This window comes from Balaenoptera ricei, chromosome 16, assembly GCF_028023285.1.
Source record: "Balaenoptera ricei isolate mBalRic1 chromosome 16, mBalRic1.hap2, whole genome shotgun sequence".
NCBI classification, from domain to species: domain Eukaryota; kingdom Metazoa; phylum Chordata; class Mammalia; order Artiodactyla; family Balaenopteridae; genus Balaenoptera; species Balaenoptera ricei.
The window spans coordinates 119983771-120003059 of NC_082654.1; the positions used below are offsets into that span (position 1 = coordinate 119983771).

At 35.7% G+C, this 19289-nt stretch overlaps 1 protein-coding gene across 1 annotated transcript in view; it reads right to left on the minus strand.

Moving 5' to 3' along the window:
• The window catches only part of RTKN2 (rhotekin 2), a 78348-nt gene that overhangs the window by 15328 nt on the left and 43731 nt on the right, over positions 1–19289 (minus strand). Inside the window, exons 7-9 of the mRNA XM_059899913.1 lie at positions 15027–15121; positions 4498–4604; positions 3400–3531 (exon numbers count right to left, since the gene is read on the minus strand). Coding sequence (XP_059755896.1) covers positions 3400–3531; positions 4498–4604; positions 15027–15121 — 334 coding nt within the window. The remainder of the gene's footprint in view (positions 1–3399; positions 3532–4497; positions 4605–15026; positions 15122–19289) is intronic.

Here is a 19289-nt window from a genome sequence, read left to right on the forward strand (position 1 = left end):
AAGATCTTTTTTGAACAACCTCCTAGAGTAATGAAAATAAAAATAAAAATAAACAAATGGGACCTAATGAAACTTAAAAGCTTTTGTACAGCAAAGGAAACCATAAACAAAAAGACAACCTACAGAATGGGAGAAAATATTTGCAAACAACGTGACTGACAAAGTATTAATCTCCAAAATATACAAATAGCTCATGCAGCTCAATAACAAAAAAACAAACAACCCAATCAAAAAATGGGCTAGCACAGGTGACTCTACTCAATACTCTGTAATGACCTATATGGGAAAAGAATCTAAAAAGAGTGGATATATGTATATGTATAACTGACTCACTTTGCTGTACAGCAGAAACACAACATTGTGAATCAACTATACTCCAATAAAAATTAAAAACAAAAAAAGAAGTAGGAAATGCAAAGGGAAAAGTTTCTAAAGAGAAAGGGCAGGAATCAGTGCTGGAATTGGCACTGGAGAAAATTAAGACAGAAATATTGCAAAGCTACAGAATGTAACACTTTGTCATCAGTTTAATCTTTGAGATAAGCAACTAAATTATATTATTCTTCCCAACCTTAACCTTACCTCATGGTTTAATATTAAAATTCTTTTTGGTAGTTTAGACAAAAGTCATATTCGATGGAAGAGATATTTATGTCATCAGTCCTCAGGGTCAAATACAGCCCACGCTGTCCCCCCAAGTCTAAGGTCGAGTCTATACACATTACTAGACAAACCATTTTCCTGTGAATTTGTATAGCTCAATAGTGGAGCCACCACTGGGATTTCTAGGTACGCTGATTTCAGTCATCTTAATAATGGAGTTGATTAACTACAGAATCCCATCGGTTGCCAGGCCATCGGCTTTTATTACCACAAGGAAAAATGAGTCAATTGAAAAAGGTCAATTTAGTCAGGCCATGTAGATCCTGTTAACTACTTTTCTGGAATTAGACTCTTGTCATCAAATAAGAAAATACAGATGCACTGACTACAATAACAGAGGAGTTCTATTATAACTGTCCTCTTAAATTTAAATGGTAAAGATTCAGTACATGCCTAAGTCCTTGCCTACAGGTAACTTGCCTTTGGACTCAGAACTTCATTTCAGAGCTACTTTTTACTTTCAAAACTGATTCAAAGTGGATATGGAGATAGGGAAAAGTCTAATTTTGCCTTCCAAATCTAGTCTTGCAGTATGTCTATGAAGAAACAGAAAAACAATCCATGAATTTTTATCTATTTTTTTCTACCCATTAGGAAAGAGTAAGCCATATAATTTTACTTACTAGCTAAACAATTTCTATCTGATCTCTGAGTATGTTTTGTCACTTGTAAAACAGAAATAAGATACCTGTAAATCAGGGCTGACCTACACGCTCTGCCTCCCTTAAAGGGCTGAGATAGGTAAAATGAATACTTTGAAGACTGCTTTCAAATCAAACTTTTAAAATATCATTTGCTTAGATTACGTTTTAATTTGGTTTATAGCTATCCATATTCCATTGTACATCATGCAAGAAAAAAATTGGTAGGATTCCATTTTTACTACCTAGTGAAAATAAGGTTAGACAAAATCATCTATGTAGAACTCCAGCCAAAAATATTTAACATGAATCTAGCGAAACAATTAGTCAAAAACAGATTTGGGGACTTGCCTGGACTTTTCAAAAATGTCAGTGTAATAAAAACCAAAAAAAAAAAAAAGGCAAGAGAAGGGCACAATTTAGGTAAAAGGGAAACAAAAGACATAGTGATCAGATGCAATCTGTGACCCTTGATGGGGTCTTGGATAAAACAAAAAATAAAAATCAGAAAGAATATTTTGGGAATAACTGGGACAATTTGCTCTGTATCTTAGATAATATTATTTTATCAACAATAAATTTATTGAGTGTGATAATAATATTATGGTTATGAAAGAAATGTCCTTGTTTTCAGGAGAAACACGCTGACATATTCTAGGAAAGAAATATTATGCTGTGTGCTGCTTACTTTCAAGTGGTTCGGAAAAAAATTTTTTTTAACTAACTAGAGAGAAAGTAAATGTGGCAAAATGTTAATAGCTGAAGAATCAGGTGATGGGTATCAGGTTTTACTTTTCTATTCTTTCAATTTTTCTGTACATTTGAAATTTTCAAAAGACTATGGGGGGGAGTGAACACTGCATAAACAAAACAAAACAATGAAAAAATTGTATCAATTTTCCAATAATAAAATTATACTTTCATTAACCTAATTTTCTAAATGAAAATAAATTCACTATGTTATAATATTGAGGTATATTATTTAAGAGCAACATTAATCTTTCTTATACACAAAACAGATAAATTAAGTGGACTTAATTACATAGTAAAAGGTCTCACTGAAGAATTTCCTTTGAGTAAAAAGTAGTATCATTTCTAAAAGCAGGATAGAAACAGATCAAATGTTACTATTGCAAAGATCATAGAAATTAACTAAATCCTTATACATTAGCAGACCAGTATCTACATGTTTTTTCAGGACATATAACTTTACATTTTTCCTCAAAAGATAACTTAAAGGCAAGTAGAACATGTATCTTACAGTTAACAGATGTGATGGCTCATATTTTATCATATACTTCACTTCAACCACTCTGAAGGCAAGCAAAGTAAAAAAACTAAAACGATTAATTGCAGTCCATAGGCAGAAAACATGACATTCAACTCTAGAAATGCCATTTTAACTCTAGAGTAGGAATGCTATAAAAAGAGGGGGAAAAACCCTCTAATAAACACTAGACTTGGATGATAGATGAAAACAAATTTAAGATTGTGAGATAAAGAAAATAAGCCTGCCTTAGACTGAAAACTTCTCCTACAGATTTTTGGGTGAAAACTTTCTAACTAAAATTTTATAATCTCCTTTGTATCAAACCAGTATATTTATGTGTATGTGGTATTCTAAACAGAATGTGAGGCTTTCTTGTTCTGGCAGAAGGTTGAACAACTGCCCATTAACCACATAAGAAATCAGAAAGTATACTCAGGAATTTCTTTTTATGGGTTCATTTAAGTATTAACTAGAAAGAGCATCATTGTAACATGAGCTAACAATTTATGTTTTTATAGTCTCTTAATTAAATAAATTCCTAAAAAATTTAAATACCCTGTTAATGTGGAGTTACATTCTCTGCTTTAAAATCTATTTGCTAGTATAGATTTCCAATTACTATGTTTTCGTAGGAAATATATAGTATTTCCTTTACCAGATAAGCTCTATAAACAGAAAGAAAAATAAGAATATCTTTACGAACTAACCTAGTTTTAGCAGTCCTTCCCTTTTTGTAAATAAGAGGACAACAGTGTGAATTGTAATAGAAAAGAACAAACTTCATAAAATGTTATACCTTTATTTTCAAAATAGCATTTTATTTACCTTGTTAATGGACACTACCAAAGCTGGTTCCACTTTACCTTCGATTTCTTCTGGAGTGTAAAAACAATAGAGTTTACACCCTCTTAAAACACAATACAACCTTCTCCAACTAATCAGACCTTCTACCATTTGCTGAAAAAGAAAAATCAAGAAACTCTCAACTTTAAATCATTATTTATCATCTTAACTCTAAATTCAACAAAATACTTGAATTAGCAAAGTTAGTTTTTTGAAATGTTTTAATGTGATACGAGTTACCCATTAATTTACTATACAATAAGTCAATAGCCCAAAGTAAAAAAGTAAGTTCGTATCAGAGAAGAAAGGTTTGGAATTCTCAAAAGCATTAAGCAAAATAGAGGTAATAATTATCACATAACTTTTATATACATAAAATCATAAATCAATGCAGTTTTAGAGAAGCTAGTCTATTAAAAATTAGTGATTGGAATTCCACAGCAATTCACGTAATGACTCAGGAAAAGTATAAAAATAACTGAATATTCAAAATAATTGAATATTCAAAATATTCCCTTACTGTTCTCAGAACACTGGAAAATGTTGACTTCCCTGTAAGAATGCAAATTTTCTTTCCTCTTAATGGAATCTTTTTTAAAAAGCTATTGATTCATTGAAGCCCATAATTAATTATTTACTGAATATAAATAACTATGGTTATAAATAAATTAGGAGTAGGTGGCACAGAGGCAGCTTTGGAAGCCCAGAGGCCTAAACTGTGCCAAAAGCTGTCTGCCAGAAAGGCCTTCATGTGAAAGGTGTTGAGCAGCCCTCATCAGTTTCCACAAGGAGTCCTCTGGTACTGATTATCCTGTTACTGCTATTAATGAAGCAGAGGAACCTGGAAGAGGTAGCCCCTTAGCCATCAAAACTGCATCAGACCCCTCCCCTTCCCTACCTTCTCACTCCCAGCTGCACCCTCCCCCCACATTTGATGTCTAACAAGGAGAAAACTGTCATTTAAGAGAAGACTTTATTAAAAAAAAAATACTTCACAATATCAGAATGCCAAACAACTGCCAGGATATTAAGATCAAAATTAGAGCTATAATTGTTGCAGGATATTTAAAGTTCTCTAACCTGCTGATTAAGAAATCCTGCAAACGCATCCTCAGCCATACAAGCTGGTTGGGCGACTAATCGGCAGCACATGTTACCATATAAGGGAAGCCAAAACGAAGACTCTTCTATTTAAATGAGAAAAAAATCAAGTTATAAATATATGTTTATTTAAGGTCATTATACATTTTGATTATTTTTACAATTTTTTTTGCTTTATATAAGAACATATGTAAAGGTTCATCCTGCTCAAATTACTGTATTCAATGACAAAATCAAATAAAAGAAAGCAGTCAGGACAGTAGGATATTAAACTGACAGTTTACAGCATGCTATCACCTGGAGTAGACATGGAACTTTTAGTCTCTTGATCTCTTGTTTGATCTTAAAGTAATTCATCAATGGAGGTAGTTCAGGGCACATAAGTAAACTCATGTAATTTAAAAAACATCCTAATAAAGTGATTTTTGTTTGTCAAATTCTACTTTTTGCTCTGATTTTCATTATAATAATTAGCAAAGTGATGCTCTGAATAAAACACTTCAGGGCACAACTTTATGATAAGAATTTAATAATAACTCTTTCGACCTTTCCCCTTGTCCCTTCCCTTACTGAACAACTCAGGTGTAAGCCATTATGTGGAGTCCACCACAATGGGTATCTGTGCCAGGAGTTGGGCAGGGGGCGGGCGGGAAGCAGTAGTGTGCCAGAGCTGGGTGCTGGGGGCAGTCAGGATAAGGAGGGTGAGTGGGAGAGCTGCCTGGCATGAGGAATCAGAGCCTGAAGGGGCTGAGGAGGACGGATCACATGGGGAATATAGAACCCAAAAGGGGTCTCTGCTCAGTGGCCAGCCTGGCGTGGGGAGGAGGGGCCCAGGTACAGTAAGGAGGGTATCTGTGTGCAGTGCTGCCCAAGTGAGGTGTCAGAGTCCAGGGAAATTAAGAAGAGTGTGGGGGGTGGTCCAGCCACAGGAGTCAGTTTGAGAGTAGCGAGGGGACCATTCACACAGTTGGTGACCCAGAACAGTGTGTCAGAGCACGGGGAGATGGAAATGCAAGCAGAGGGACAGCCGGGTATGGGGTGTCAGAGCACAGGCAGGCTGAGGACGGTGTTCACATGGGCTGAGGAGGGCAGCCCTGGGTGGGCTGTATGAGCCTGAGCAAGGTAAGGAGTATCCACGTGGGGCAAGGTGCAGCCCAGAAGGGGAGTCAGAGCCCCAGCAAGGAGAGAAAAGCAGTTATGTGAGAAAGATGGAAAAATGGTTGCCTTTAAGGAGACTGACCAAAGAATAAAAAGCATTAAAGATAATAGAAGACAGGTTTCTCACTGTCAGAGAAAGGAATTACAAATGTGCAGAATGAACTCTTTGGTATTGGATTAGAACTAGATATACTGGTGTGAACTCATGGTTTTCAACATACAGAGATTAAGAAATGCATGACATACAGAGTGAAGTGAGTCAGAAAGAGAAAAACAAATACCGTATGCTAACATACATATATGGAATCTAAAAAAAAAAAAAAAAAGATGGTTCTGAAGAACGTAGGGGCAGGACAGGAATAAAGATGCAGACATAGCGAATGGACTTGAGGACACAGGGAGGGGGAAGGGTAAGCTGGGATGAAGTGAGAGTGTGGCATGGACATATATACACTACCAAATGTAAACTAGATAGCTAGTGGGAAGCAGCCGCATAGCACAGGGAGATCAGCTTGGTGCTTTGTGACGACCTAGAGGGGTGGGATAGGGAGGGTGGGAGGGAGACGCAACAAGGAGGGGATATGGGGATATATGTATATGTATAGCTGATTCACTTTGTTATACAGCAGAAACTAACACACCATTGTAAAGCAATTATACTCCAATAAAGATGTTAAAAAAAAAAAAAAAGAACAAATGCATGACAGGACTTCCCTGGTGGCGCAGTGGTTAAGAATCCGCCTGCCGATGCAGGGGACGTGGGTTCGAGCCCTGGTCCAGGAAGATCCCACATGCCGAGGAGCAACTAAGCCCGTGTGCCACAACTACTGAGCCTGAGCTCTGGAGCCTATGAGCCACAACTACTGAGCCTGCATGCCACAGCTACTGAAGACCACGCACCTAGAGCCCATGCTCTGCAACAAGAGAAGCCACCACAATGAGAAGCCCGTGCACTGCAACGAAGACCCAACACAGCCAAAAATAAATAAATTAATTAATTTTAAAAAAGAAATGCATGACAAAATATATATACATGTATGTCCACTGAGAGGGCTTAGGAAAAGTGACACCTAATAGTGACAGTCTAATAGCAATGAATATACCTATAGCTCAGATCATGTCTTCTAAATATTATTTCTATTAAAAAGAACCAGTCTTCCTTGGAGAAATGGATGACTCCAGGACTGGGGCAGGGAAAGTACATGATAAGCCTGAAATATCTTGTTATGCCTTAAGCAAGGAAGTACTCAGTGAATGAGGAGGACATGTAAAAAGACACAGAAGCCATCTTGAATGTGCTCCCATTGGCCAAAATGGAGACAATCTGAATCTTAAACAAGATATTAGCAGATTATAATGCACTGAATAAAACTGTAAAACATGAGTCCATGTTGATATAAATAAATCAATGAATAAGTTGAAAGTCTAATAAATATACTTAGATAGTTTCAAAGTATCCCCCTGCCACACACAAAACATGTATTAATTACAAAGAGGAAAACAAAAAGAGAAACTTAACAGTAGAGAAGCTTGACAGCCACCGCCCTAATCAAGTGAACATCATCAGTAATGGGGTGAATCAAAAGATGCCACCTGGGGCTTCCCTGGTGGCGCAGTGGTTGAGAATCTGCCTGCCAATAATGCAGGGGACACGGGTTCGAGCCCTGGTCTGGGAAGATCCCACATGCCGCGGAGCAACTGGGCCCGTGAGCCACAATTACTGAGCCTGCGCTTCTGGAGCCTGTGCTCCGCAACAGGAGAGGCCGCGATAGTGAGAGGCCCGCGCACCGCGATGAAGAGTGGCCCCCGCTTGCCACAACTAGAGAAAGCCCTCGCACAGAAACGAAGACCCAACACAGCCATAAATAAATAAATAAATACTTAAAAAAAAATGGCTCCCATGTATCCATATTAAACTGCCCTTTAAAAAAAAAAAAAAAAAAAAGATGCCACCTGATGGAACGTAATGAGAACGCAGCATCACCTCTGTGGTATTTCTGCCAAAGATGCATACCCTGAGTCTCAGCCCAAGAAAACATCAGATGAACCCAAACTGAGGGAACTTCTACAAAATAACTATGATGTTTACAAATGTCAAGGTTATGAAAGCCAAGGAATGACTGGAGAACTGATCTAAATGGAAAGAAACTAAAGAAGCATGATGATTAAATGCAATGCGTGAATCTGCACTGGATCCTTTTGTCATAAGGGACATTATTGGAGTAACATTTGAATGGTGTCTGTATTAGTAGAAACAATAGTAATGTATTAATGCTGACTTGAATAGCTGTAGTGATGTAGCCAGATGTCTTTTAGTAGGAACAGGTATTAACATATTTGGGAGTAATGAAGCATCAGGTAAGCAACTTGTTCTCATATATTTTTTGGGGAAAAAAATCTTGATATTCAACTTTTAACTGTTCTGTAAGTCTGCAATTGTTTAAAAAAGTTCTTTCAAAAAACATTAAGATAGTCCTTTAATGTAGTGTGCAGGTAGGTATACAACCTTTATAACTGTATGGAAGGAAAGCACTGCATAATTTATTCTGTGTATCGGGGTGTAAATAAAAATGCAACATACGGTCCTATGTTCACACTGGACCACCACACAAAAAATATCTGTAAAGTTTTCACTGCACCCATGTTGGTAAGTGCCTATTAAATGACTAACCATTGGCTGTTACTATCATTGACCAAAAGGTCTTAGTAAGTCCAGAAAATAAAACATTTTTTGTAAAAATACAATTATTTAATATATAGAGGCAGTGTAGCCAAGGCTTGACACATCAGTTAAATGAAAAAGACCAGCGTAAATGAAGAGCACAAAGTTAAAACAAAAACAGTTTTTTAACAATTTACCTGCTCAACATTCTACTAAAGAATAGCATACCACAAATTGTCTGGGACTATTCAACTCTTTGTTAAAGCTGCTGTCTTTTAGAAACAAAGGGTTTGATCTGAGAGAAATAAGTGTATAAATACAATACAGTCAATGATTTAAAAATGCAGACATAAATAAATAAATGAGAATCTCCTTTTCTAAAATAGGCAGGAAACGAAATAAAAATTCTATAAAAGCATGCATCTACGTAATACAATTGAAATTACCCTTGTGATTTATGAGTTTAAAGTTTGAAAGCGAATTTCTTTACATAGCGAACCCAGATTTATGAATGGCTTGTTTTTAAGTTAGGATCCACCTCCTAAAGAAACAGAATCATAAATGATTAGTTTTTCAGACCAGTCACAATCAATAATGTATCTGGAACCTAAATACCACATGTAACAGTGTGCTTCTCTAGTAAAATAAGATCAGATTTCATGGCACACCAAGAAAAATAATTCCTTCCTCATTGCAAACCTTGAAAAGGGATACTGGATGTAAAATTCTTTGCTCTACAGATCACGTGCCACATACACTGCAATCACCTCTTACTTCCTACATAGGTTTCTCTACAGCTCATGACCACTGTGGAATAAAGCAGAGTCACAGCTTCTTCTCCCTACTTCTGACAAGAAATACAGCATCTAGGCTATTCACTTAACTTGCCCGAGTATCAATTTCTCATTCTTAAAATACTACCTATTAAGTACTACGGTTGCTGTGAAATCACATAAGATAATGTGTGCATGACATTTATCGCTGTGTCTGGCATGTAACAGATGCTTCTCATAATTTCATATCCAGGGCACTCTCACTCCCCAAACCATATCCTTTCCATTTCTCAATGCTGTCTTTCTGCCCTTGTGCAACACATTTAATCAAAATACTTAATTCTTCTTTTCTAACCAAAGGTGGTATTAGGACAAGATGAAATGAAACAGGAAGTGAAAGAGCAGTTTGACTTTTCATTACTTAAAGATTTTATCTAATTCATCTGTAGTTTCAGATGGGGAGCAAAATGGAGTTTAAAAACGACAGCAACAACAAAAACAAAACACAGGCAAGAGAAAGAATCGATAACATCTCAGTTCTGTGTGAGTCAATCTTTACAATGTGGTTTCATTGTTTTATAAAAAGTATAAAAATTTCTTGATGACAAATATAAGCCTTAAGATATCATTTTGGCTTTTTCCTTCAACTAGTACAAGTAATAAAGTTGAGTTATAAATTTCAAAAATCTTGTATTTCCTCTTTATTTTATAGTATTTGGTAGACACTGACATAAATTTATTTAGGAAACCCTATTAAACATAGATTTATTAATGAATAAACCAGAGGGTGGCTTTTTTCTGTATAAAATTTTGTTTCTTTTTAATTACAAGCTTTCTTTTTTTTTTCCAAATATAATTGATTTACAAGATTTTAATTTACATACATTTCTAGAGATACACCTATCACATCAAAAGGGTTAGGCATATAGGTTAGTGTTCTTAAAATTTTTTTCTGTGGAATCTACAAGTTCCAGTGTCAACAGTTTTTGGGTGTTATTGCTGTAAGCACAGGTCTTTTCACAGTCTTTAACATGCTAGTCTTTATTGTGTTTCTCAAAGAAAGAAGTATACCACATAGCTCCCATGCTTATTTGCTCAGGAGCATTTTATTAAAGGAGAATCTAGTAATATCTTATAGAACACTGAAGACAAGTGACACTGCTAAAATCGATGATTTCTTTGTGAATTTTATTCCTTTCCACAACCTCTCAGGTGACTTGGTTGAAAGAATGGGACCTTTCATCATCAATTCCATTATTCACACATCGATAGTATTTTGAGTCTTTAGGTGCTTTATCAGTAATCATGCCTAACCGGAATGTGCAGAAAGAGCACAGCCTTTCCTGGATTACTTAAAGTCTGGCTCGACCACTGGCTAGCTACATAAATTCTCTAAGCTGTATTTTACTCATTTGTAAAATATAAATGATAACAAAATGAGGAACTTGTGAAAGCACAGAGCTAGCCAGTGCTAGAACTAGAATACGAATCTAAAGGCTGATGGCTCCACAGTCTCCACTATTAATCACTTCACTGTGATGCTCCCTTATAACTACGTCTCACAGAGACTAAGAATAAAAACTGCTTCAACAGTGTTCATTTATTTATTTATATTTTATTGTGGTAAGAACATGTAATAGGAGATCTACTCTCTTAACAGATTTTTAGTGTACAATACAGTATAGTTAACAAATGTTATAATGTTGTACAGCAGATCTCTAGCACTTATTCATCTTGTATAACTGAAGCTTTAGATCTGTTTATTAGCAGCTCCTCCTTTCTCCTTCTCCTAGCCCCTAGGAACTGCCATTCGACTCTCTGCTTCTAATAGTTTGTCTACTTTAGATACCTCATATAAGTGGAATCAGGTAGTATTTGTCCTTCTGTGACTGGCTGTTTCAGTTAGCATAATGTCCTCAAGGATCATTCATGTTGTCACATATTGCAGAATTTCATTTTTCAAGGCTGAATAATATTTCAATGAACAATGTCTGGCACATAATAGGCACTCAACATATGGTGATAATATTGGTAATTCTAGAGAACTAACACAAATGGAATTAAACTTAATTTGCCAAGTTTTCCAATAAAACTGACAATGCTAATACTATTGCAAACTTCAAGTTTTGGGTGATAGAAGGCTTGATTAGATTGTTCAGACCAATCTTCCCACTGAAAACTACTAAAAATGCTGAACCAAATATATTTAAAAACTTTTCCCCAGAGCAACAAAGAGGTAACAAAACTATAATAAACTACCAGTACAAATTTGATAAATGAGAACCAGTGAGTTAAATGAGCACAGAAGCTGTGTTTGTCCTGAGAGCATTTGCCAATCCCAGCAAATCTCAATTTATGACTTAATGATCCTGCAAGACGAGGGAAGCAGAACAGAAATCACAGTCTAGGACCTGAACAATGTAGGCAGATTAATGGGAGGATTCTCCTCATATTAAACTGATATCCCAAAGGAATCACCAACAGGGTAGTGGTGAACCATAAGCAAACCAACCTAACTGCCCAGGATTCCCATTGCCTGGAGGTAGGGATGAAGGGATGCAGAGAAACTCAGACACGGTCTTTGGATAAAGTAAGCCCAGAATGATAGTCTCCCCAGGTGCCTGCGAGAAGCAAACAGAGACACCGAGCATTAATTTATTCCTCTATGTAGACTTTCAATTACAATGACAAGCACATGAAGATAACTAGACATGCAAGGAATTGAGACATCATGAGTGAGAACCAGTTAAAAAAAAAAAAAAGAGAAACTGATCAAGAAAGACTTTATATATCTGAATCATTAGCCATAGACTATAAAACAGCTATGCCTACTCTTTTAATAAAAACCTAAAAGATAATATTAACAATATATGCAGAGAATAAAAAGTGAAAAGTAGCATAGCAGATTTGAAAAAGTCAAACAGAACTTCTAGAAATAAGAAGTACAATAAGTGAAATGAAGAACTTGGTATACAGATTTATCAGCAGATCAGACAGAGCTGCAAAGAGAATAAAGGAAATAGAAGATAGTGCATTAAAAATCCAGAAAAGCAGCAAAGACAGACAAAAAGATGAGGAATACATCATAAAGGGTACTAAACATAGAGGATACAGTCAGAAAGACTAACATAGGTTTACTAGGAATGTTACAGGGAGAAAGGCAAGAGAATGGATCAGAGGCTGCCTGAATAGATAAGTAAGATTTTGTCCAGAAATAACGAAAGACATCCATCAATTTAAAGAAGTTCAAGGATTTCCAAAAGCAGCATAAATAAAATTAAATTCTACACCTATAGCATGGTGAAACTTCAGAAAACCAAAGACAGAGAGAAAATGAAAAGTTACCTTCACAGAAGCAACACACTGACAAATGATTTTCGACAGCCAGTACAAGATGCCAGAAGGTACTGGAATTATATCTTTAATATTCACAAAGTAAAATATTAAAGTGCCGAACTTCTACAGCATGTAAAAAATATCTTTCAAGAATGAAGCTAAACAAAGTCATCTTCAGACATACACAAAGAACTAAGAAGTATGATATTAGCAGAACATACTAAAATAAATTCTAAGGATTACACTTCAAGCAGCAGGAAAATAATCCCAGATGTAATAAGGTATAAGACACAAGCAGTACATGGAAACATGCAGGCAAATCTAAATAAATATTAAGTGTATAAAACATCTTGTGAAATTTAAAAACCAAACAGAATTATAATATATAACAATAGCACATAGGTCAAAGAAATGGAGTTTATTCTAAAGTCCTTGCAGGATCTGAGAAAAAGGTAAAATTATCTTTTAATTTTAGACTTAAGTATGATTAATAAAATTTCTAGAGGTAATGTCTGAAAGATGAGAAAAAGAATTATAACTTTAATTAGAACAAGGAAAAACTGAAATGATAAAACTATCAATCCCTAAAGACACAAGAAAGAGAAAACCACCATGGAATAAGTAAGACAAACAGAAAACAGAATATGATGGTGGATTTAAACTCAAATACTTAATATCATATAATATGGGTTATAAACTATTTGATATTGAATGTAAAATACTGGTTTGATTTATATTGGTTTTTAATATACAACCATCATAGACCAGAGATATCTCTCTCTAGTCAATGTTTTTGTCAGTGTTTACACATATATTGACATAACATATACTGACGTAACAAGTGATCCACAGAATCACTCTTGCCTACCTTCTGTTGGTAGCAAGCAGAGGATATACGGGAAGGTAGGGCTAAATTAATCTTAAACCTTTTTCTCTAGATGATAATTTGTAGTTATAGTTTATTAAAAAGAAATATATAGCAAGGTGAAGAAGGGAGGTAAGTGATTAGAAGATTTGTAAAACAGCAGGAGCACTCTCCACGCTCCAAGATTATTTTTACCTATGATGAAAAATATAGAGTAGCGTTGGTAAAGTGGTTTGGAAATATGATTTGGGTTACTTATTCTTTTTCATTTTTTGAAGTATAATAAATAAAATTATATACTACCTTCCTTATACCATTTGTTGTAAAGATAGATGGCTCTGTACATTTTTTAAGTTTCGCACTAAAAAATTACATTCAAAATAGAGGAAAGTTCATAAAATATAAATGTATGGTTTAACAAATAATTATGAGATGAATATGTGCATAACCATCTCTGTGTCAAGAAATAAAACATTGGCAACACTACCTCTCCTCAGTTACCTAGGTGTAAATATGACCCAAGTTGTATGGTATTCACTTCCTTGTGTTCTTTATGGTTTTACCACTTATGTGTGCTTCCCTAAAAAATATAATTTAGCTCTTACTGGTTTGAACTTGATGTAGATGGAATCATATTATGTCTCCTTAGTGACTTTTTGCTCATCATCAAAATTTTTTTATGTATGTTAAAATTTTTTTGTCAAGTTTTGGAGAAAAACATAAATTTTCCTGTGTAAACACTGACAAAAATATTGGCTAGTGAGAGATATCTCTGGTCTATGTTGGTTGTATGTTAAAAACTAAGATAAATCAAACCCCAATAAATCAAATGCTTTAAGCCTTAAACTTATACAGTAATGTATGGCAATTATTTCTCAATAAAACTGAAAAAAATACCCAAAACCAAGAGGCATTCTCCCAGGGAACAACATTCCGTCCGGTATGCCATTGTTTATTAAAGAAGTGCGTGCATGCATTGCATTCTTGCTACATGTATACATATTTTTTGTGATAGAGATTTTATTACATATTTAGTAAGAGACAAAGAAGGTTAATGAAACATATCACCTGGCCCAATTAATAAAAATTCTCATCAGACTTTACATGGTAATTCTATTTTTAATTTTTTGAAGAATGACCACACTGTTTTCCATAGTGGTTGTACCATTTTACGTTTCCATCAGCAGTGCACAATGGTTCCAGTTTGTCCACATCCTGGCCAACACTCGTTGCTTTGTTTCTTTTTATTTATTTATTTTTAATAATGGCCATCCTAATGGGTGTGAAGTGGTTTCTCATTGTGGTTTTGATTTGTGTTTTCCTAAGGATTAATGATCTTGAGTACCTCTTCATGCTTTTACTGACTTCCTCAATTTCAAATTTAAAAATAAGATACATCTTTGACAACTAGAAGAGTGGTAAAGTCACCAATTTCAAGTCAAAGACAAGGATTCAGAATATGCAAAACCTTTCTGTTCTCTCCAAGCAAGCCTCACAAACAAATCTCTAGCAAACAGTAGAAAGAGAAAAATAAACTTTCTGCTTTTGGGGAAAAGGGACAGACATATTTTCAAGAATCCACAGAGTCACTCGTGCCTACATTATTTAAGCCAATAACCACTTCAGGGGAACATATTAAAATTAGAAATTATTACTGTCACCACACACATATTGACATAACATGTATAATAAGTAAAATATAGACTGTACTTACCATCCCCATTAATAGACAGATTATGGGTCTTGAAGCTATTCTCAGCACTTTCCAAGCTCAGTGTAGTATGAGCTAGCAAACTGTACTTTGCACCACTAATAGTGAGAAAAAAGACATGTTTTAAGTATTTTAGTATATTTTCCACTACATAAAATATTTAGATGTTCAACAACAACAAAATAAACAACCCGATTAAAAAACGGGCAAAGGTCTTAAACAGACATTTCTCCAAAGAAAATATACAAATGGCCAATAAAAACATGAAGAGGTACTCAAGATCATTAATCCTTAGGAAAACACTAATCAAAACCACAGTGAGAAACCACTTCACACCCATTAGGATGGCCATTATTAAAATAAATAAATAAAAAGAAACAAAGCAACGAGTGTTGGCCAGGATGTGGACAAACTGGAACCATTGTGCACTGCTGATGGAAACGTAAAATGGTACAACCACTATGGAAAACAGTGTGGTCATTCTTCAAAAAATTAAAAATAGAATTACCATGTAAAGTCTGATGAGAATTTTTATTAATTGGGCCAGGTGATATGTTTCATTAACCTTCTTTGTCTCTTACTAAATATGTAATAAAATCTCTATCACAAAAAATATATATACATGTAGCAAGAATGCAATGCATGCACGCACTTCTTTAATAAACAATGTTATACCGGACGGAATGTTGTTCCCTGGGAGAATGCCTCTTGGTTTTGGGTATTTTTTTCAGTTTTATTGAGAAATAATTGCCATACATTACTGTATAAGTTTAAGGCTTAAAGCATTTGATTTATTGGTTTGATTTATCTTAGTTTTTAATATACAACCAACATAGACCAGAGATATCTCTCACCAGCCAATGTTTTTTGTCAGTGTTTACACAGGAAAATTTATGTTTCTTTCTCCAAAACTCAACAAAAAAATTTTAACAAAACAATGCATGAGTAGAATTTTAAGTTACATTCTGAATATGATTGGTATAATTCAGACTCCTATGTAGATTACTGGGGAAGTCCACTAAGTATCAACAAATCTCCACTGTTGCTAGAGCTAAGAGGCACTAGCCTCATTCTCAGTGTGGGCCATTCTCTGCTATTTTCACTTATCCTGAACAAATTTCTATAGTGCCTTCCATAATTAGCTCTTATTTTTCCCTACTGTTACATAAAAAGTGCCCCCCCAAAGTGGAGGAAGTATTTTAAAAAACTGTGGAGAAAGAATAGGAGCAATTGAGAACAGCAATTAGAATGGAAGAGTAAATATTACTACACACAAAACTGCCTATTAACAATCATATGAGTTGTTTGGTGATCAGGGCACAATGTGTTAAACATGATCTCAACATGATAATTTGTCACTGATACATAGGTTTTATGCAACTACATTACAATTTTTCCTACTTAAAATAATGGTAAATAGACTCCCTATCAGCATTTTAGTGCAAAATATGTTATTTTCAGGAACAGATTATTGACAGTAAGTGGATAAGTGATGCTAGGTGTATCTGACAAACAACAAGACGGCTGTGTGGCTGGAGTACAGTGAGGGAGAGTAAGACAAGATGTCTAAAAGGTAAGAAGGGGCAGACACTCTACACTGCAGTAGGGCATGCCCTGTAGAGCACGATAAGGACCCTGGATTTTATTCTGAGTGAGATGGGAAGCAAGTGGTAGATTTGGAGCAGAGGCATATGCTATGATATGACTTGTATTTTTAAATGATCCCTCTGGCTGCCATGTTGAGAACAGACCACAGAGGCCAAGAGTGAAAATGGTAATGCCAACTAGAAAGCTACTGCACCTCACCAGTCCAGAGCTGATGCAGGCCCGGAACAGGGTGGTAGTTGATGGGGTGGTGAGAAGTGGTAAGATTCCTGATATAGTCTTAAAGTTGACCCAATGTGGTCATGGGAGGTCAAAGAAAGGACAGAGTCAAGGACAACTCCAAGGCTTTTGGCCTGAGCAACTAGAAAAAGCGAATTGTCATTAACTGCAAGGAGGCTGACTGAGAGAACGGATATGGGAAGTAAGAATTTAGTTTTGAACAGATTAAGTTTGAGAATGGGCTGTAGGGTAGGCAGGTGGATATATGAATCTGCAGTTAGGAGAGGAAAAACTATTCAAGAAATTAAATTTGGGAGTTACCAGTATATAGATGAAATTTAATGAAAGTTAGTTAAATAAAATGTGTGAACTGAATATTGGGACACAAGTACTCCATCATTTCAGATTAAGTTGAAGAGCAATGAACAAAGGAGACAGGCAAGGGACAGTCACTGAGGCAGAAGAGAAACCCCGAAAGTGGTATCCTGGAAGCCAAGTTCAAAAAGTGTTTCAGGAGAGTGATCAGTTGTGTTGAATAATGCTGAAAGGTCCAGGAGGAGGAATAATGATAAATGACCATGGTATTTGGCAACATGTAGATCACTGCTGACCTTGGCAAGAGCAGTTTCTGAACGATGGATGAAACTTGACTGAAATGGTTCAAGAGAGAATGGGAGGACAAAAAGTGGAGATAGAGAATATAAAAAACTTTTCTGTGAAGGATAGCTGTGAAATGGGGCAGAAGAAATGTGAGGTATTTCAGCATGTTTGTATGTTTTTGGAAATGATGCAGGAGAAGAAAAACTGAAGATGTAGTAGGAGGGGGGGACGTGCAGGAGCCTACTTCTGCGTACTTGAGAAGATGGGATCTAGTGTACAGGTAGGTGGCCTCAGATGGAGCAAAGGCAGTTACAAGGAAGGAAAGCAGCAAATAAAGATACAGATGCAGGTAGGCTGATGGATTTGGTTGATGGAGGACATGCAAGTTCTCTTCTGATTACTTCAGCAGAATCAGTGATATAGGAAATGAAGTCATCAGCTTTGAATAATGAGTGGAGAGGAGTGGGTATTGGAGGTTTCATAAGAGAGAGTGACACAATGTGAAATACTCTGACGAGAGGTAAAGTGGAGGGCTACAGACACTTAGTAGGATTGCGCATACTGGAACTCACTTAAGGTTAGTGATCCCTCTAAAGTGAGACCAGTCAGTATGACTGTTTTCTCCAGGTTCCTCATCTACTCCTTGTGAGTGCAGGGGTAGAAGAGCTAAAGGCAGGATTTTACCAAGGTGGAAGTTTTTCCAAGGTAAGTATGACAAAAGGAGAGAAATGCTAGGAAAGAACAAAATGGTAAATCATGGAACTTCAGCTAAGTTGGAGTCAGAGTACTGAAAGGAGAAAGCTGGAAAGGTGGGAGGTGGTAGATAGTGTGGGACACTACTACAGAGACCAGACAAGATCTAGGGTACAATTGTGGGGTGGATGGCTAAAATAGGTACGAGAACAAGATCAATGGAGGCAAGGAGGTCATCAAACTTAGAGGTCAAGGTATTAGATGGACAGTCTATATGTATTTTAAATCCAACAAGAAAAATACCTGAAATAGTGAGAGGCAGAGACTGGGAGAGAAAGAGAATGAAGATACTTTGTGTTTTATATTTAGCAGTGATGTAATTTATTCTCGCTGACCACTAAAAACATTAGAGTATGCGTCACTTCAGGAATAGCATCATTTCCATACACAGTACAGTATGAAATACTGCTTTTAGTGCACACAGGAAGTAGCTATGTTACAGGCTGTTCATTTGCACTGAGTGCGCTGGAGAGGTGACAACCTGTGTGGCAGAAGAGGCTAAAATTATGTGATGACCCAAGTATATGTTTAATTTTTTTCTCAGGCCTTAAAAAGTAATTGTAACTAAGACATCTTTTCCTCAACTACTTTACGGTAAACATGTAATACATTTGCCTCTATTTCCAATGAATTACACATCTTAAAATAACAATACAAAAAAAATTATTGATAACCTCCCCTAAGAATAAGCTACGAGAGAGACAGTTGGTAGATAGTGGTCATTAAAATGATCATGTGAAGACTCTGTAATAACTCAAGAAGAAAATGTGTGTGTGTATATATATGCATGTATATGAATGTGTAGTGTAATTATGAATATCTATCCCCCAAAGCTAGGAATTTTAAAACCTGGAGGAAAAATATCAGTTCAAAATTATAAAAAGTATTTGATTTAGGGTGAACTATGAATACATTTTTTTCTCTTCTAGATTCTATTACTCAAGTTTATATTACTTTTGTAATGAAATAATAAATGCCGTAGGATTTGTGAAGTGGTAGTAGGATGAAAACCTCCCCCCAAAATCAGAGACATGCAAAGCTTTGTAATACTACATCTACCTACGTGCAGTTTAAGGCGCTTTAACAAGC